This window comes from Bos javanicus, chromosome 11, assembly GCF_032452875.1.
Source record: "Bos javanicus breed banteng chromosome 11, ARS-OSU_banteng_1.0, whole genome shotgun sequence".
NCBI lineage: Eukaryota > Metazoa > Chordata > Mammalia > Artiodactyla > Bovidae > Bos > Bos javanicus.
In genome coordinates, this window is record NC_083878.1 from 98,929,528 (window position 1) to 98,950,394 (window position 20,867).

General features: G+C 46.1%; 1 protein-coding gene across 1 annotated transcript; it reads left to right on the forward strand.

The window, feature by feature from the left end:
- Positions 1-10,201: 10,201 nt before the first annotated feature.
- Positions 10,202-17,658, forward strand: SET (SET nuclear proto-oncogene). The gene is made up of 8 exons (XM_061433740.1): positions 10,202-10,715; positions 12,150-12,207; positions 12,853-12,995; positions 13,325-13,428; positions 13,529-13,642; positions 14,209-14,379; positions 14,475-14,621; positions 15,864-17,658. Exons 1-8 carry the CDS (start codon positions 10,643-10,645, stop codon positions 15,885-15,887), a joined length of 834 nt encoding a protein of 277 aa, XP_061289724.1. The 5' UTR covers positions 10,202-10,642; the 3' UTR covers positions 15,888-17,658.
- Positions 17,659-20,867: the final 3,209 nt, after the last annotated feature.

Sequence of the window (20,867 nt, forward strand, 5' to 3'; positions counted from 1 at the left end):
ACAAAAGGATGAAATAGTGCCATTTGCAGCAAGCTGGATGGACCTAGAAATTACCATACTAAAGTGAAGTGAGTCAGAAAGAGAAAGACAAATAGCATATGAAATCACTTATATGTGGAATCTAAAATATGACACAGGGAACTCCCTGGAGGTCCCAGTGGTTAGAACTCAGCAATTCCACTGCTGGGGGCCCCAGAGAGGGTGGCACAAACTCCCTGGTTGGGAAACTAAAAGCCTGTAAGTCACGCAGTGAGGTCAGTTAATTAATTAAATATAAATAAAATAAAATACGACACAAATGAACTTATTAACAAAACAGACTCACAGACCACCAGGGAAGGTCTCTTAATTTTCTAAGTTTTAATACAAATACTACTGTTAACTTTTTGTGTTTTGGCCACACCACATGAGACCTTAGTTCCGAGCCAGGATCAAAGCCAGCCCCACCCCCGCCTCCCACCTGGCCCCTGGGAGCGAAAGCCCTGAGCCCTAACCATTGGACCACCAGGGAGTTCCCTACTATGAACTTTTTAATAAGTGCTCAGGAGCCAGAGCACAGTGAGAAGGCAATGAAAGAGGTATCAAATGACCTTCAGGCCCTGGCACTCATTTAAGACAAAATACTGCCTTAATCCCTGTCTCCTTTGTGTAGTATGACAGGGAATTTAGCAGGAAACGACCATCTACCATCTCATAGACAACCCGTGGTGTGTTCTGGGCTCACCTGGCAATCGTGCTCTGGGTGGTAACCCATTTGCATCATATTAAGGCCAGCATTGGTGCAGAGGAGTCAGAAAGACACTGGTTTTTTTTGGTTGTTGTTTTTTTTTTTTTTTCCCACAGTGATGGCAAGACCATTCAATGGTGTAAGAATGTTGTTGTTGACTTGCTAAGTCACGTCTAACTCCTTTCGACCCCCTGAACTGTAGCCTGCCAGGTTCCTCTGTCTATGGGATTTCCCAGGCAAGAATACTAGAATGGGTTACCATTTCCTTCTCCAGGGGATCTTCCTGACCCAGGGATCAAACCTTCATCTCCCCCATTGGCTGGTGGATTCTTTACCACTGAGCCACCAGGGAAGCCCAAGACACTGATTTGTTTATTTATTATTATTATTCCCATGCCACAAGGCATGATCTTAGTTTTCTGACCAGCCCGTGCACCCTGCATTGCAAGCACAGAGTCTTAACCACTGGACCACCAAGGAAATCCAGAAAGATACTTGTTTGAATCCTGACTCTACTAACCCTGTTCCTTTGATTTTTGGACAAGATTCTTGGAGTGTCAAGTTTTCATTTGGTTTGACTCTCCCATCTGTAAAACAAGGACATAATACTGTCCTAGAAAGGTTAATTGGAGAAGGCAATGGCACCCCACTCCAGTACTCTTGCCTGGAAAATCCCATGGACGGAGGAGCCTGGTAGGCTGCAGTCCATGGGGTCACTAAGAGTCGGACACGACTGAGCGACTTCACTTTCACTTTTCACTTTCATGCATTGGAGAAGGAAATGGCAACCCACTCCAGTGTTCTTGCCTGGAGAATCCCAGGGGCAGGAGAGCCTGGTGGGCTGACGTCTATGGGGTCACACAGAGTCGGACACGACTGAAATGACTTAGCAGTAGCAGTAGAAAAGTTGACAGGGAGGGTTTAAAAGAATAATACTATTGAAATCCTCTCATACAGCTATGGGTATTAGGGGTGTTTTGGAAAATTCTGGTTCCCAGAGGCAGCCTGGCCTCAGGGTTATGGAACATCATGATCCTGTCAACTTTTGGGTGGGGCGGAGGGAGGCCTTTGCCTTGCCACCTTTTCTGCAGCCAGTTCTGGAGCAGAGTTACACGTTGCCTAGTAACACCTCTGGGAATCCAGGAAGTTCAAGTTTTGGAAGCTGCAGAGGAAAGGAAAGGTGGGGTCTTGCATGTTTGAATTTAAACTCACAAGTACCAAGTAGGTGCTGTACTTAGATGATTTAAGTGCCTCCAAGTACCAGAGCTCAGGTAATCTTTTGTTTTGCTTTAATGTGATACATACATAGGGGTTTCCCTGGTGGCTCAGTGGTAAAGAATCCACCTGCCAATTCATGAGATGCAGGTTCCATCCTGGGTTGGGAAGATTCTCCTGGAAAAGGAAATGGCAACCCACTCCAGTATTCTTGCCTGGGAAATCCCACGGACAGAGGAGCCTGGCAGGCTATAGTTTATGGGGTGGCAAAAGACTCAGACACGACTTAGTGACTAAACAACATAGATACAGAAGGTTCAAAATGTACAACAGGGTGAAGAGTGAAACATCTCCCTGCATCCCTGTCCTTTCATTTCTTACCACCCAGTTCCCTCCCCAGGGATGACCAAGTTATCATGGTCACAGGAGTCCTTTAAGAGCTATTACAGGTATACAGGCAAATAAGTGAATGTGTATTTTTTTCCTACCCTCCCTTTTACGCAAATGGTAACATACTACCTACTTGGTAGGACTTTGTTATTTCACTTCACCACCTGGCTCTGATTCCCCATTTGGTTCCACAGTTGCAGCTCACTCCACTGTATGGGTTACCCCTTTTGGTTCCCTGAAGCCAAAAGAAGTTATCAGGTTGTTTCCAATCTTTCACTTTTATGATGTTACAATGAATTGCCTGGCACAGGTGCAATCTCATTTACCTATAAGATAAATACCTAGGAGGAGAATTTCTGGGTCAAGGGTATGTACGTCTGCACTTTTTTTTTTTTTTTTTTTTTACGTCTGCACTTTTGATAGTTACTCTGATGGTTAGATTGCCCTCCAAAGGGACTGTATCTATTTAAAGGGCCATCTTCCAGGTAAGGTGTGTTTAAACTTTTGGATCTCAGATTGGAGGGTTAAAAGAAAAAAGGAACCTCAAGATAGCTGGCATCTATATGGGTCTCACGGAGAAGGCAATGGCAACCCACTCCAGTGTTCTTGCCTGGAGAATCCCAGGGACGGTGGAGCCTGATGGGCTGCCATCTATGGGGTCACACAGAGTTGGACACGACTGAAGCGACTTAGCAGCAGCAGCAGCAGCAGCAGCAGCAGCAGCAGCAGCATATGGGTCTCAAGAAGCTCCTTTTGCTATTCCTAGTTGACCCCTTTGTTCTTTGTTTCTAAAAACTGAGCCAGTGCAGAGTCCTGTTAGTACACATCCTCTGGCTGCTACAAGCAAGGGATTTAGGGTTTGCTTCTCAACTTTCAGAACTGTCCTTTGCTGATACTTCCAGTAATCTGCAGCTAGGGTGTCTGTCCTCTCTTCTTGCACACATCCTGCTCCTTCTCCACTGCTCTGACCATCCAGCCACCTATTCTGTGGCTTGGGGGTTAGCTGACTCCCAGTTTCATCAAAAGAGAGTTTTTGTTTCCCACAGTTTTTTTTTTAGGACAATTTCTTTGGTAAAAACAGGGAAAAAAATGACTGACTGTCCTTATATTGAAAATCCTAAACCAAAAATGCTAGTATTATTATCACCCATTTTACAGGTGTGGACACTGACACTTAGGCTGATTAGAAAGTGCATCTCTCTGAGAAAGTGACCGCAGAACTGTGGTTCCCACAATCATTCAGTTATTCCACCCATGACCTTAAGTGAATCCCTTCTGTCAGGTCTCAGTTTGCGAACCTGTGAAACCAACACACTTGAGACTTCCAAAATGTCTTAGAAGAAGCCCAAAGTTCCTCAGAAGCCGTCAGAGAAGACAAGCAAGGGATGGTGATGGTGGTGTGCAGTCTTTCACCAGAAAACAGCTCAGCTTTTTATCAGTATTGACATCACTGATTTATGTTGATTTGTTAAAAAGGGTAATTGGTGAAAAAAAGGAAAAAAATTTGCACTATCTCAGAGGTTGGAAACTCATGGCTCGTAGGCTGCAAGTGGCCTGATAACAGGCTTTATTTGGTCCACAAAGTTTTTTTTAATATATATTTATTTATTTGGCTGTGCTTAGTCTTGGTTGAGGCATGTGGGATCTAGCTCCCTGATTAAGGATTGAACCTGGGCCCCCTGCATTGGGAAGGCAGAATCTTAGCCACTAGACCACCAGGGAGTGCCACAAAGTATGTTTTAAAAAGTTTAACTAAAAAAAAAAGTTTAATTAGAGGATGAGATGGTTGGATGGTATCACCAACTCAAGGGACATGAGTTTGACTAAACTCCAGGAGATAATGAAAGACAGGGAAGCCTGCTGTGCTGCAGTCCATGGAGTCAAGAAGAGTTAGACATGACTTAGAGATTGAACAAACAAAACAAAAAGAATAGAGATTTCATATAAAAATGTGTATCTCTGCCTGATCTTGAGAAGAATCAGAGATATGGCAGCTTGGGGTTCACAAACCAAGCACACTGGTGTAGCAAACCCCGGATCCAAAACTGGATCTCCAGGAAGGACTCTATAAGGCCCTCAATGCCCACTTTGGACGATATCCCTCCCCAGGACGAAGGTAACCACATTCAAACTTCTAATAGCACAGATCTGTTTCGCCCATTTTTCTGCTTTACGTAAGTGGAATTACACAGCCTGTCCTATTTCGTGCCTTGTGCCTTTACTCAACATTCTGTCTGCAGGCTGCATTCTCATTATGGATGTAGCTGTAGTTCATTTGCTTTCATAGTTTTAACACATTCCATTGCACTTATCTCACAACCTATTTATTCGGCTGTTGGTAGACACCTGTATCCTTTCCAGATCTTGACTGTTATGAATCTCGCTGCTTGTGCACATTCTTGTACACATTTATCATGCATATTGGTGCACACAGGTATGCACTTCTGTTGGGCATGAAGCCAGCTGTACAATTGCTCTGCACTGGTAGAGCTGCACATGGTTTTCCAGAGTGGTTGTATCAACCTATCTTTCTTCAACTGCTATGAATTCCAGGTGCTTCCTTACTCAGTTATTACCTGACAAGCTCTGAAAGGCATTGGGTTTGGGGACTCCCAGACAAGCTGCCTTCTACAGGTTCTTTTAACTGCCCCCCCCTCCCCTAGTTAATCTATTGATTTGACTGTGCTGGGTCTTAGTTGTGGCACTCAGGATCATTAATTGTGACATGCCAACCCTTACTTGAGGCCTGTGGGAGCTAGTTCCCTGAACAGGGATCGAACCTGGTCCTCCTTGCATTGGGAGCATGGAGTGGTAGCCACTGGACCACCAGGGAAGTCCCAACAAGTTCTTCAAACTCTTAATCTTCTAATCGTATCTGAAAGGATGGATGGCTGCGCCCAGTTGTCTCAAGGATAACTGCTTTTGCTCTTCCTTTGTAATTTTTGACTGGATTCCTTCAACATTCATTTATTTCTCCAAGCTGAGATCTAACTACCGGGGAAGTAGTTAGCCAGACATGGGGGTGGGAGTGGAGAGACTGAAGAATGTTACAGGCTGAGGTAAGGCAAGAGCACGCTGAAATCCTCCAGAGGCCAGAGGAAAAAAAGAGGACAGGTCCAAGTTCTCATTGAGGGCAGTGCTGCCTCCAGAGAAGATCTGAGAAAGGACTGGAGGATCGGTCATTGGGGTTTCAAGTCGAGACCAAGAGGGTCCTAGAAAGAAGAGAACTGCTCCCTGCTCGAGGAAAACACCTTCCCCACCCACCTAAGGCCTAGAAAGCCCTGGGAGAGAAAAGAGCAAGGAAAAGAAGTTGATTTTGATTGGAGGGTGGGTAGTAGAGGCGGGGGAGTGGGGTGTGTCCCACTGTCTTGTAAATATCCCCTCCAGGCACATTCCCAGCATATTTAAACCTCTGTCACCTGGGACAGCTTCAGTTCTCTGAGCTCGCAGTTCCTCTCTCTTCCCCTGGGAGGATTCTTGGCTTTTTTTCCCCAGCATGGCCCCCAAACACCAGTCTTCTCTTCCACCCCAAGCGAAGAAACTGAAGAAGGCCAGGCCGACTCCTGCCTCCAGGCCAGACGAGGTATCTGCTTCTTCAAACTTGCCGAAGGAAGGTACGTCCCAGCGCCATGTTTTACTGATTTAAGGGATTTGCAAGGATTGACTTCTAGGTGATTTTCCCCCGCCCCTCAAACCTTTGGAGTTGTGACTGCGAACTCCCCTGAAGGGTTTTCAGCATGGGGCACATGGGTTAGGTTTACGTTTAGAAAGAACCAGAAGGGGTGAAAAGTGGGAGGCCTGGAGCACGTGTGAGTTCAGTCCTGGCACTAACCCTACACCAGTGTTCCAGCCCGCAAACTCTTCCCTTTGGTTTCTTAGTTAAAAGGCACCAGCAGCCAGCCTGAGGCTGAGTGGAAATGTAGGTGACCCCTCTCCTCTCCTTCACGGCTATCAGATCCATCCACCTCTCTTTCCTGCTGTGGCCGCCAGCCTAAAACTCTGGCCGGGATTACTGCTACCTCTTCCTCATCTTGCTTCCGGCTTCCTCCTCCTCCCTTCCAGCCACTGCGAAGCCAATCACATGACTCCCAGGCCTTCCTATTGCCCTGGAGGTATGGACTAAGCCTTCTGGGGCGCTGCCCACCTGGTCTCTGAGGACCTCTCCTGGTTCAGACTCTCAGCACCTTTATCCTCTTTTCACCTCCTGGGGCTCCTCTCACCTTGGGGCCTGGAAAACCCACAGTCCTCTGCCTGGGTCACTCCCCTCTCCCTACCTGTGCATTCCTTCTGCTTCTGCAGTTTCCTACTGAAAAGTCACCTTTGGGGCTCTTCTCCTTTGAGCCACAGCTGCTAGGTGGCCCCTAGCAGGAGCCCCCATCTGACCCTGCAGCACCCAGAGTCACCCCAGTCTGGCCTTGACATTCTAATTGTTGGTTTCATGGTCTGCCCCACCCCCGCATTAACCCTTAACTTGGAGGGGAGGGCTGTGTTTTGCAGACACACGGCTTGGAGTAGAGCGCAAAGTGCATTGTTCTGGTGATGAGGCCTCCCTGATAGGTTAGGGGTGTGGTGGAGCGTTCTGGGGGCGGGGTTGGAGGGGAGTCGGGGGTGGGTTTGGATAGGTCCTAGAAGGCAGGAAAGCACTGCCCCAGGAAGTGACAGCAGGCTGGCTCAGTGCAGAGGGGAGGGACTCGGAGCCGGTGAATCTTCCTAATTTGCTGACCTGACTGAGGTCCAGCTTTGCTTGTGGAAGGAGCACTGGATAATGAGTCCTCATTGCAGAACTCCTGTGGGTTTGTTGGGTGATGTGGCAAGTTTAAATTTAAGGAGTCTGTGTCAATCCCCTTCCAAATGAGATGCAAAGACCTCCTGCCCAGCTGATTATACCCCGACGTGGTCAAGCTGGACAGCCAGGGTTTGTGGCCTGGCTGTGTCCAGCTGTGTGACCTTGTTGGGCAAGCGACATAAGCGCGCTTCTTTCCTCTTCTGTAAAATGGACTCAACAGTATGTGAGGCTTGCTGTGAGGCCGAAGTGGAAGTGAAAACAGCAATTGGCTCATGATCAGTGCTCTTGAGACGGATAGCAAATTCCTTCCCACTTGTGAGCAGCAAAATGTGGATGAGTCCTTCTGGTCGCCTTCTGTTTGGCTTCTTGGGAGAATTAACAGGACCAGAAGGGATGGCAAGGTGTAAGCACAGTCCCCCAAGGTGGTTCATCCTGGGACACCGCTGTCTTGTGGGGCATGCCAGCATCGCCCTGTTCTAATCTTTAAGTTGTGGGGCTCTCCTTCAAAGAAAGCTGGGAAGGAGAGGCGAGAAGAATTCTGAGAGTGAGGTGAGAGGCCAAGGAGGGAAGGCAGAGCTCCTAATGGTGGAGGGGGCGAGACCACGGAGAATAATTCACAGTGGGTGAATTATCTCTTGGTGTGTCCATGCCACTCCCTTGTTTACTGAAACTCTTGCCCTTTTTTGCTTTCTCTTTCTCTTCTACTTCCTAGTGTGTGCTCTTTGAATTCATCTTGAGGAGTGCTGTGGGAAAGGTCAGGAAGAACGGGATGGTCCTGAGGGCTGGGATGGAAACCTTGAAAGCCCACTGCCTAATCAGAAAGCTTTGGAAGGCTCCCTGGAGCCACTGCCCACACAGGAGAAACACCAGTAGATCTGGTATTCAGGAGATGCTCTGTGTCACCGGTACCAAGCAGTGAGAGCAGGCTTAGTGTATGGAAACAGTACCCTTTAGCACGGTGTTTTTCAGATCTTTTCATCCCACTTGTGGGTTATGAAATCATTTTAGTTGATAGTGACCTGCATTTAAAGAAAATAAAGTAGATTAAAAGAGTCATCACACTCAGTGAGGGTAAGCATTGTTTTGTCTGTAGGTGTGTTTGTGTGCGTGTGTGTGCGTGCGCGTGTGCACACATGCATGCTCAGTTGTGTCCAAATCTTCGCAGCCCCTTAGACTGTAGCCCGCCAGGCTCCTCAGTTCATTGCATTTCCCAGGCAAGAATACTGGAGTGGGTTGCCATTTCCTTCTTCAGGGAATCTTCCTGACCCAGGGATTGAACCCACGTCTCCTGCTTGACAGGTGGATTCTTTACCACTGAGCCACCTGGGAAAGCCCACCTCTTACTGTAGTTTGTGTCAAAAACTCTGTCCTTAGGGCAGGGGTTTTGTTCTTCATTAGCCTCCGTTCTGCCACATGTATCAAAAAAGCTGAGTTCACCCGTGAAATGAGGCTATTAATACCTATCTTGTATCTTGTGAAGATTAAAAAAGAAGGAAATGCATATACTTATTACAGTCTGTGGCCCATGCTACATGCTTGAGCAGTGCACTGGAGCCTGGTATTTCTTTCCAGCTCTATTCAGTGGCATCAAAGTGGTAGCAGGAAATTTGCCTTGGTGAGAGTATTTATACACTGCTGACGTCAGCCAATGCTACAATCAGAGTTTTTTGGTGTGTTTTTTTTCTCTTCTGGGAGCTGTCTGTCAAAGTTTCCCAGCTTCTTATTGGTGCTAATAATTCTTCCCTTAAAAAGCGTCCAACTGGGACAGGTTTGGATTGAGCTAATTGAGAATAATAGGGTTTGGAGGAGAAAGATTTCTCCTAATTTCTGGGTTTTGGGGAAAGTCCCAAGAAGACGTCTGTTTTCTCTACCCAACGCCATTTAACATTTATCAGTCACCCACCAATGGATGAGCTTGAACATTAAAGACACTGCTTGAGCTTTAAGAGCTGATAGTAAAATGTGACTCCTGGGAGGCAAATAATCCAACCCCTGGTTTTGGTTACAAATACCCAAAGAGATTTCAGGCCTTCTGTGGTCCATGTCTTGGGGCCCTGCTGGACAGAGTAGAGCCTTGAGTAGTTCATGTATATTACTTGGAAAGCACATAGTTGAAATAGAAGTGCCCTGGCCTTCGTGTTTCAGGGCTTGATCTCTAAAGCAGGCCTTGTTGATCCTCTCTGACACAGTGAAATTAAATTTATTTATTTTTTTGTGTGTGAAATTAAATTTAAAATGAAGACTTTCGACCCCATCTTTCAGTTGTTCGGCCTCAATGAGACGCAGGCGCAATTAGCTGGGATTTGCGCTTAGCGCTGTCCGGTTTCTCTTAAGCTCTGTGAATTGCATACTGAATTGGGCCAAAAGGACCCAGAGACGAATGTGGCCACTCCATGCCTTCGGAGGACTTCCACTTTGTTAGTCTTCTGTGAAGTTTATAGTTTCCTAGCAGAAATACGTTATTCATAGAGTGCAAACGACTTGCCCAGGTGTACACAGCCTGCTGGGCAGAGCTGAGACTAAGAACCAGGAAAAGGCCCTGTGCCCTGTGGACTAGGCAGCTTCGGGCTTTGCCAATGGCAAGCCTGAGTCCGAAGGCAGCTTCCCCGTCTCGTAAATAGGATGGAGGTGCCGCCTTGCTTCACCCGCGAAGAGGGGCGCCCCAGTGAACCCGGGGTTGATATATTTCTAGGCCAGATATTCTGAAGCAAGGGTACTCCGAGGCCTGCCCTTTTTTGGTGGGGGTGTCTGCGGACACTCCCTCCCCGCGTACCCCCGGCGGAGGAGGGAAGCCGCTTCAGCCACCACGCGACGGCACCCGCCCGGGAGCCTGCGCGCAGTCCGGCGAGGCCCCGCCCCTCGGGCCGCCGCGCGCCCGTAGCGCGCAAATGTCCCGGGTCGGGCTGGAGAAGGGGAAAGCGGGGGAGGGGAACGCGGCGCAGGGGGGCCGGGCCCCGTACGTCGCGGCGTTCCTTCCTCCCGCCTCTTCGCCAAGCCCTGTGTCTCCTCGCCGCCGCTCCGCCCCCCTGGGTCCCGGCGCCCTCAGCCAATGATGAGGCGGCGCGAGCCTCTTCGGCCGGGGGCGGGGCGTGCGCGCGAGGCCTGGCGCGCCTGCGCCCTACCGCCCGCCCCTCGCCGTGAGGAGGAGGAGGTGGAGGAGGAGGCGGCTCGGAGAGATCGAGCAGCGAGCTGGAGCGCGGAGCGTGAGTGAGGGAGCCTAGCCGCCCGCCGCCGCCGCCGCCGCCGCCGCCGCCGCCGCCTCTCCTCCGTAAGCAGGAGCCCGGGCCGGGGCCCGGCACGCCGCCCGCCCCCCACCACAGCCCCTCCCTCGTCGTCAGGCCGCGAGGGCAGCGCGCGCGAGCCCAGGGGGAGGGACAGCGAGCGAGCGAAAGAGCGCCGGGAGGAGGCGGCCGGACCGAGCGAGCGCCCGCGCGTGTGGCGTGAGGGGAAGCCGCTGCCCGCCCCCCCCTTCGCCTTCCCTTCTTTCCCCCTCCCCGCTCCCCCCCCGACCGCGGAGCAGCACCATGTCGGCGCCGGCGGCCAAAGTCAGTAAAAAGGAGCTCAACTCCAACCACGACGGGGCCGACGAGACCTCAGGTGAGGAGCAGGCGAGGCGGGGGCCGGCCCGCGCCGCCATCTTCGCCGTCCGCCCGGCCGCAGGCCGCCGGCTGGGCCCGGGGCGCGCGGGGCGGGGGGTGGGGGGGGCCCAGCCGGGCGGACGGGCCGGCGCGCGCCTCGGCGCCCTTTTTTTTTTTTTTTTTTATTTTGTGCGCGCGAGGCCCGGGGCCGGGTGGCGCCGCGGCGGCGAACAGCGCTGCGAGGCGGGGGCGCTGCGGCCTGCTCGGCGCGGGCGGAGGAGACCCCCCCTTCCTCTCCCCCCCCACCTCGCTCTCCTCCTCCTCCCTCCCTCCCGAGAAGCCTCTCTTTATTGTGCTCCGCCATGATGCCTCGCTCCCATCAGCCGCCGCCGCCGCCGCCACATGGTGCGGCCGGACGCGGCCCCGCGCCCGGGCCTTCGCGCGGCTATCCCCCGCCACCCCGCCGGCCCCTCCGCGCCCGGCCCTGCGGGCGGCGCCCCCCGCACCCCCATCCCGGAGGCCGGCCCCGGCGCGGCCCTTGGCCTCGAGTTGGGGCGGGGTGGGGGCGCGGGGGAAGCACGCGGCCGGTGGCGCCGCGGCCCCGGGGCCGCTCGGAGGATGCTCAGGCCGGCCTCGGACCGTCCCCCACGTGGGGTGGCCAACCCCGTGGCGGCAGCTCGCTGAGAAACTCGGCTCGGCGGCCCCGGCGTGTCGGAGGAGGGTCTTTACAATGGCTCGTTGGCAGAATCTCCTGGCCTTGTCCGTGAAGGCTTTTCTCGGCAGGGGGGCTACACCAACCCGGGCTGGTTGCCGGAAATGAACCGCGCGATCCGGCCCCTTCACGCCCACTTAGCTTTGTAGGTTTTGCGGTCTTCACCCGACAAAAGGGCACCTTTTCCTTAGCACACCCTCCACCCCCCACTTTGCTTCTCTCGGTTCTTTGGCTCAGTTTCTGACTGCATGCTTGCTCGTTGTAAGTGCCCCAAAGTCGTGTGGGGCTGCCTCTGAGATCAGCCCGCCTGAAAATGGGGTTGGAAGATAAACTGGAGTGTTTACAGTGTTGGGGTAGTTCGAAGGCCTTCCCCGTCTTGCAGGCATGTCTGATGTCTTAACAGTAATCGATACTGAGCAATATTTTCAATATTATAAAAGGTACTTCCAACATGGAGATAGGTGGTGGCCTAATTTTTGATATTGTTGGTTTCCGTATTCTAGCTACTCTTTCGTAGTCTTAACAGTATGATTTGTGAGCACTCTTCTAATTGAAAAGTAGTTTGTCAACTGCACGCATGAACACGTGGAGAGCATGCCTTGTAGTAGTAGGCAGGTTTTTTTTAAAAGGAGCTTTATTGATATAACTCACGTCACAGACTGTTAACATCAGGAAGGAAAACTAGTTAAATTTATCTTCAAATTTAGTATTGAGTCTTCTTCATGCACCTTTTTCTTGCAGAAAAAGAACAGCAAGAAGCAATTGAACATATTGATGAAGTACAAAATGAAATAGACAGGTAAAGTTTTTCTAAGTTTACTTTGAAGTTTTCTGACCTGATTATGTTTTGGTAATCATTGAAACTATGGCCAAGTAAATCTGTATCTTTTGGCTAAGTGGAGATGACTATAACTGGGAAATATTAGGATTCAGTGTTATTTTTTTCTGTGATATATTTGTAGGTCACCAAAAAGTTGGTAATGAAAGTACATTGACCTTGTATAAAGATTGGGATTGCTTTCATAGGGTGAGGAATTGTTGCAGTGTGTGGACTTTTGATAGTGTAGTATTTTAGCATTAGTGTTGCTCTGACTTGCCTAATAACTTGCCTAATAACTGTTACTTGATTGACAGCTTTTTCTTCTTGAGAGAAACAGTTGAGGTTAGCCTAGTAATGGAGTTAGATAAAGTATAAAATGTTACCAAAATGCTGTTTTGGCACTTTAAGAACTGTCAGTTACTGAGTGCCTGTTGGCAAAGCTTATTAGATTGCCATCTCAATTTTGAGTTGAGTCTCTGACTGCAAAAATTTAGGTGATTTGGTTATTACATATAGGTACTTTGCATTGTTCTAAGGCTAACAAGAGTCAATAATTTTAATCTCAGCCGTTTTTGTATTTGTTAAGTACCATCGTTGGTCAGTGTGTCTTTTCATTTGCTTCAGACTTAATGAACAAGCCAGTGAGGAGATTTTGAAAGTAGAACAGAAATATAACAAACTCCGCCAACCATTTTTTCAGAAGAGGTCAGAATTGATCGCCAAAATCCCAAATTTTTGGGTAACAACATTTGTTAACCATCCACAAGGTATGTGATGGCAGGGCATTATTGAAGGATATGGGATGTCCACTTGTTGTAAAGGGGAGGGATCTTGGTTGAGGACTTGATCCCACATGTTGGTTACCTGCAGAGGTTGAAACAGGGAGAGGCTTGCAATTAATGCCTTGTGTTTAGAAGAGCTCATATGCTAATGTACGGTTGTGTTTAATTACTTGATAAAAGATGATGGTAGCTCTGACTCTGAGCCATTTGGTTATTCAGTTAATAGTGGATTTATGAAAGCAAATTTGGGCAATCGTAAAAGGGATCGCTGAGTTGTACGTTTGTATAATCACTTGGTCTCCTTGCGGGTCTAGTGTCTGCACTGCTTGGGGAGGAGGATGAAGAGGCGCTGCATTATTTGACAAGAGTTGAAGTGACAGAATTTGAAGACATTAAATCAGGTTACAGAATAGATTTTGTAAGTATCTGTAACTCATTTGTCACTATGGAAATTAACTTGAGCTTTCCTTAGAAGGGCTATTTGTACTGACTTCTGATTCTCTTATTGTTTATTGTAGTATTTTGATGAAAACCCTTACTTCGAAAATAAAATTCTCTCCAAAGAATTTCATCTGAATGAGAGTGGTGATCCATCTTCAAAGTCCACTGAAATCAAATGGAAATCTGGAAAGGTATTTGAGGACTTGGGCATTAATATTTTGTATGGTTTGATTTAGTTGAACCATTTTACTAATACTTGGTATTTTGGTGATGTGTTAAATGCAGATCCTTAAAAAAGATTTGTGTTAAGGCCAAATACAATAGCTTATGGTCTTATAAGTTAATGGAGCAAGTTTTTGTAGACATGGACTTAAATCATTTTGAATTTTACATCGGTGGCTTTGTTTCTGAAGACCTATTTCTGTCTGCATTTAAGTAGTAAACATAAATATTTTAAATTATACTGTCTCAAGATACTGGTTGTTGAAGTAGAACTAATTTTATATGTATTAAAAAACCAAATCTAGACAGTAACTTTCAAGAAAAGGTGGCATACAAATTTGACAGCATTCTTTGCAGACTTAAAATCCTAAGGTTTCTTCTGTTTATTAACTGTACTTTTTATAATTTCAGATAATAATAGTGTGGATCATATAATGTCCAGATTTTGCTCTGCTTTTGGGTTAAAACTTTATTTAAGTTGTAGAGATGAGGTATAGAGAGCCTATATATCATAAGTTCTTCTGTCTTCATTTAGGATTTGACGAAACGATCAAGTCAAACACAGAATAAAGCCAGCAGGAAGAGACAGCATGAGGAACCAGAAAGCTTCTTCACCTGGTTTACTGATCATTCTGATGCAGGTGCAGATGAGTTAGGAGAGGTCATCAAAGATGATATTTGGCCAAATCCATTACAGTACTACTTGGTGAGTTGAGAATGTTCTTTTATTCAAGGTTTTACTTGTTCCATTTGTTTGAAAGTGAGTTTGAAAGGTAACCTTCGATCTTGGTTTTTCCCTAGGTTCCTGACATGGATGATGAGGAAGGGGAAGGAGAAGAGGATGACGACGACGACGAAGAGGAAGAAGGATTGGAAGACATTGATGAAGAAGGGGATGAGGATGAAGGTGAAGAAGATGAAGATGATGATGAGGGGGAGGAAGGAGAGGTAAAAAGATTTGGTTAAATCCAAACAGATAATCAAAAAATTCACCGTGTTACTTTGGAGATTACATACATTGTGTAGTGAAACTGATTCAACTAGTTGTGGGAAGATTTGTAGAAAGGATAGGCTGTTTTGTCCAGGATTGAAGGAAATTTTGGTAAGTTTATTATGTCATTGATTTAATTGGTTCTACTTTTGTGGTTAGTTTTTATGACTAGTCAGTTATGTCATTCCCTAGCCAGTATTCAGTGTAAGCACTGTGGACATTGCAGCTGCCCAAACTCTGACAAATCTCCCAAATAACAAAAATAGGCATGTTTTGGACAAGCTATTATTAAATTCTTTGAGTCAAATTGAGATAGATTAGGTTTTGGTTGGATTACTTGGTCTGAAAGATGTCTGATTTGATTAGTGCTGGAAGTTAATACATCTGAAACATCACTAGGTCTTTCAAGAATCAGATTGGGATGCAGATTGGGAAATTCTCTGGTCCAGTGGGTAGGATTCAGCCCTCTCACTGCTAGGGTGTGGGTTTGATCCCTGGTCAAGAAACAGATCCTAAAAAAAAAAAGGAAAGAAAAAAACAGATCCTGTGAGCTTCGTGGCCTGAGGGGGAAAAAGTAGTTGATGCAGACTGGTGTATAGTTGGCCCTTCATATCAGTTGTATCTGTCCGTTCCCCTTCTTCAGATTCAACCAACAGCTGACTTTTTTCTTTTAATTCTCGAAAGTTCCAAAAAACAGAACTTGAATTTGCTGAGTGTTGGCAACTATTTACATTGTATTCACAACTATTTACAGTGTACTATTACAATTAATCTGGGATAATTTAAAGTACATGGGAGAATGTGAGTAGGTTGAATGAAAGTACTGTGCCCTTTTATTTAAGGGACTTCAGCATTCAGAGGGTTGTGTTCTGTTTTGTTTTGAAAATTTGTATTGGCTGTGCTGAGCTGTATGTGGGATCTGAGCTCCCCAACCAGGGATTGAACCTGTGCTTCTTGCAATGGAAGCATGGAGTCTTAACCACTGAACTACCAGGGAAGTACCCCTGAGGATTTTTGTCTGTGGAGGAGGTTCTGAACCATCCCTCACACATACCAAGGGAGCACTGTGGAGGTTCATAAAATTCATTTCTGCTGGGATGTCATTATGTTCTGTGGGGTCCATCATGGTCCATATGAATATTGGGGACTGACCTTAGAATTAATCCTAAAAATTAACTGCCTGCTTTTTTTTCTTACAGGAAGATGAAGGAGAAGATGACTAATGGAACACTGATGGATTCCAACCTTTTTTAATTTTCTCCAGTCCCTGGGAGCAAGTTGCAGTCTTTTTTTTTTTTTTTTTTCTCCTCCTCTTGTGCTCAGTCGCCCTGTTTTTGAGGTCTCTTTTCTCCTTTATACCATGGTTCACAACTTATTTGGGAGGGAAATACCTTGAGCAGAATTCAGTGGGACAAGAATCTCTACCCCTTTCTGTTCCAAATTCATTTTTATCCCTTCCTGTCTCAACAAAAACTATGGAATCAACACCACCATGCTCTGTGGGAAAAAAAGAAAAACCTTCTGCTCCCTTAGCTCTGCTGGAAGCTGGAGGGTGCTAGGCCCCTGTGTAGTAGTGCATAGAATTCTAGCTTTTTTCCTCCTTTCTCTGTATATTGGGCTCAGAGATTACACTGTGTCTCTATGTGAATATGGACAGTTAGCATTTACCAACATGTATCTGTCTACTTTCTCTTGTTTAAAAAAAGAAAAAAAAAACTTAAAAAAATGGGGTTATAGAAGGTCAGCAAAGGGTGGGTTTGAGATGTTTGGGTGGGTTAAGTGGGCATTTTGACAACATGGCTTCTTCTTTGGCATGTTTAATTGTGATGTTTAACGGACATCCTTGCAGTTTAAGATGACACTTTTAAAATAAAATTCTCTCCTAATGATGACTTGAGCCCTGCCACTCGATGGGAGAATCAGCAGAACCTGTAGGATCTTATTTGCAATTGACATTCTCTATTGTAATTTTGTTCCTGTTTATTTTAAAATTTTTCTTTTTGTTTCACTGGAAAGGAAAGATGATGCTCAGTTTTAAACGTTAAAAGTGTACAAGTTGCTTTGTTACAATAAAACTAAATGTGTACACAAAGGATTTGATGCTTTTCTCTCAGATAAACTTAATATGACTTTCCAAGTTTGACTTGTGTAATGTTATTGTCAAACTTTTTGTCACCCTATCTTCGTATTTTTTGATACGCACTTTGCAGGATGACCTCAGGGCTATATTGATTGAGTAAAGGGATTTGAATCAATGTATTAATGTCTCCATAGCTGGGAACCCATCATGGGTATAATTTGCCATTAGTTTCTGAAATCTTTCACATCATTGAGGATACCAGATTGCTGAAAACTCGGTTCTGAATGTGTTGTACCTTTGATTTGTATCTCAAATCATTTCAAAATACGGGCTTTTATTTACTTAGATATTAATAGTGCCTGCCACCACCATCAGACAGACCTGGTGCTCCTCTGCTGAGTTAACACAGGGCAATTGTTCGCATGTCTTCACTGGCACTGTAATATGTGGCCGAGAAGACAGGCTTTCAGAGTAAGAAGTCCGTGTTGGTGGTAAGAAACTCAGGTTAGGAGTACTTTTATCTCAAAGTACCAGCTTTTTAGCATATAGCTCTCCAATGAGACCTGTCTGTGTGAATCCGAAGGAGATGATGGACTGCTCTATCTGCTAAATGCCATTGTGCATAAATCACATTTTGAGAAGCTACCTAATGCATAAGCTTTTTAATGCTGTAAAATATAGTAGCTAAAATTAAATGCCACTTAGCTTTTTCAGAGATGAATTAATGGACAGCCGGGTCAAATTCAAAGCTTTTTGATGTATAAAACTTTATAAATGGAACTACTCCATCAGTAGGCAAAGTGTAACAAAAGCCTGTCTAGATGGATAGTGTGTAATTTCTGCACAGGTCTGTAGCAAATACATCACTGTATACCGGTCAGGAATCTTGCTCCAATAAAGGAACATAAAGATTTTTTTTGACTGGGGTCATTCTCCTTGTTTCATAGAGAAATGTTACTACTTACTTTTGGATTTAGATGATAAGCTAGTTTTTCTGCTTTGTTTTTATTTGTGTTCATTGTGACTGGGAAATGGGGAGAACTGCCCCTTCAAGTAGTTCAGAAAGTATAGCATAGGTCCATACAACTACATGGAAAGGTATGTTTGGAAGTCGTGGGCAAATTAACTTACTTGAAATGTAGTCAATTCCTGAGGGGATTCAGTCTTCGATTTTGAGGTCTCAACATTTGAAGGGCTTTTCGCTACAGAAAAAACAATAGTCACTTGAAACAATATTCATAAAGTAATAACTGATTTATGTTTCACAAAGTGACATCTTAACCAAAACTTGTTTTTGTATGCTGGTGCTGTTAGGTTATTTAATGAAACTACTGTGTTCTGGGGGATGTGCTCACAAGGTAGGACCCCTTACAGGGAATTTTGTCCCGATTAGACTGAGACTACCCTTTAGATTCCCTTATTCCCGGTGAGGGAGTGCTAGGCTGTGAGAAGGCAGAAGGGCAAACAGTTTACTGGACAAATGGCCACAAAGGAGTCTGCGTTGTTCCCAACTGCAAGAAAGAGTTTTGGGGCAGGCCCTTAGGTATATTTTGAAAACTACCAGGTGAGTGGCTTAAAGCTCCTTTGGTACCAGGACATCTAAACAAAAAGGGAATAGTGCCTGTTTCGGTAGTTTCTCTGGGGCATCTACTTGCCAAGCTGTGCCATAACTCTGCTTATGAGGAGAGCTTAATAGCTACATGAATTGGGACATAGAGTTTATGTGTTTTACATTTAAAAATTTCAAGGATTCTCTGCAGTCGAGGTGGTCTGACCGCCATGACAAGTACTTAGGATTTCAAGCAAGTGACTCTGAAATGCAGTTTGTAACCCTAACCTAAATGTCTTGGGCTGACAAATTTGCTTTAACATCTGTCCTGCTTCACAACTGTGTTAGCTGTTTGCAGACTTTGGATGAATGTATAATTGTGTTTGTGAACTAATTTAGTAATCTTTATCATTACTGTTCGATAACATCTGGTTTCATGGTTTGACTTGAGCTCATAAACAGATGTGGTTTTTCTGCCTTTTTTGTTAGATTTTGCTATAAACTTTCTAGTTATTGCAAGAATGGAATTCTTTGGGGGGGGGGAATGAAGATGTTCAGGATTTCCTGAAGATTGAGACAAACTCTTCAGGAGACAAATAGCAAATTATTTCAGTTGTTTAAAAGAACAACAGCTTATTTGAAAAGTCTATCCCTCACCATAGCAAAAGTCTATTCTCTTTTGTATGCATGGCTGTATTTAATGGAGATTTACAAGTTCTGTTTATAATGAGTCTTGAGGGGAAAGGGACTACAGTTTTGTGATGAGAAGAATAAGAAGTGGAGGGTGTGTGCCAACTTGATTAGTTAGTGACATTGCATACTCAGATGCAAATCTAAGGGAGGCAAGTCTAAATGTAGGTGGAGTGATGTCTGCCATACCCAGAAGGAAAAAGAGGTATGAAGGGGGTAGATGGAGATGTTCACTTATGCAGCCTGCTGGGACAGTTCCTTTCAAGTTGATGTTACACAACTTTAATGGTTCATTAGCCAGAGTTGGTTTGGGCTGTTCACTATCCTCTGGATGTTAAATGTGAACTTCAGTTTTTCTAAGAATTAACGATTTTGTGAAACAATCAGCTGAGGGTTGTAGGTTTGTCCAGCCTGGGGTTCTTTGGAAAGGTGGATGTATTCTACTTTGGAACCCCTTTTCCCCTTAGTGGCCACAAAGCAATGAAACACTTGAACGCAAACTTGAAAAATCATTGAGCTCTTCTACATAATTCAGGTGCTGTCGTAACCTCTCAGTTATTTAGCATCAACATTCAGCTAAGGGCACCTCAATAAACCCCACCTGAAAGAGTACCATGTGCCTCCTAGCTTACTAGGTGTTAAATATTTGTCTAGCCTTCAACAACTCTGGTTTGTATTTATGTAGAAGTGTCACTTGTCTCTGATTATGAAGTCATCATTTCCCCCTCTGAACCATGTTGCCTTTGCATATGTTGGTGTAATTTGGTTGATTTCCCATTGCAGGACTATCTCGGGATTGCCCACATTATGCCACATTTCACTTTTCATTCACTGTGACGGAATTGGTCAAAGAGGAACTGACATGGTTTCTCCTGTCATTGGAGGGTACCTCTTCAAAGTCAGCAAATAAGCCACCTTCAGTATTTGACCCTTACTCACTTCTGGCCCCGTAAGGTGCTGGTGAGCAAAGGATGACAGGGATTGGCTGAACAACCCTATGTTATTCAGTCCCTCAGTCGTGTCCAACTCCCTGTGACCCCATGGACTGCAGCACTGCACGCTTCCCTGTCCTTCACTGTCTCCTGGAGTTTGCTTAAACTGAGTCAGTAATGCTGTCTAACCATTTCATCCTCTGCTGCCCTCCTTTCCTTTTGCCTTCAATCTTTCCCAGCATCAGGGTCTTTACCATTGAGTCAGCTCTTCCCGTCAGGTGGCCAAAGTATTGAAGCTACAACCCTAGTGTTGCTCAGTCTGGCTGGCTGGCTCTTTGTGACCCCATAGACTGTAGCTTGGCTTAGCGATTAAACCTCCACCTCCTCCAGACTGTAGCCTGTCAGGCTCCTCTGTCCATGGGTTTTTTCCAGGCAAGAATACTGGATTGGGTTGCCATTCCCTTCTGCAGACAATCCTAGACTAGTGGGCAATAAAGAACCAGGGTCCCCTAGAAAGCCATTGCCAGAATACCTAGCTCAGCCTATTTTCCTGAGATGGTGTTTTTTTTTTCTCCTCAAGGTTTAAATGTGTATTCTGTCTAGATGAATGCTTTGGAGCAAAGGCTGAATGAACAGCACTGGCTGAACCAGAGTTCCAGTCTAGTCAAATGATGGAGGGGGTGGGGGGGAGGTCCTGAGAGATTTTGGATTCATTCCTAATTTGGTATCGTTTGGGTAAGGCTTTATTTTCCCACATATACATTTTTACAGTGTCTACCGACAGGGCCAAGACTTCTTAGGGGGCGACAGGTATGATATTAGCCCATTTTACACCAATGACATGGGAGAGAAGGAGAGATTTCTTCGGGCGGGAGCCAGGTCGTAGCGGGGTTCCGAGGAAGAGGAGGCTGACCCGGCCCGGAGTTGGACCGGCCACACAGGCCTTACCCCG

Coding starts and splice junctions, on each gene's coding strand:
- SET (XM_061433740.1), top strand. CDS start 10,643: ATGTCGGCGCCGGCGGCCAAAGTCAGTAAAAAGGAGCTCAACTCCAAC. Junction 12,996..13,324: donor ATTTGTTAACCATCCACAAG/GTATGTGATGGC, acceptor TTGCGGGTCTAG/TGTCTGCACTGCTTGGGGAG. Junction 14,622..15,863: donor ATGAGGGGGAGGAAGGAGAG/GTAAAAAGATTT, acceptor TTTTTCTTACAG/GAAGATGAAGGAGAAGATGA.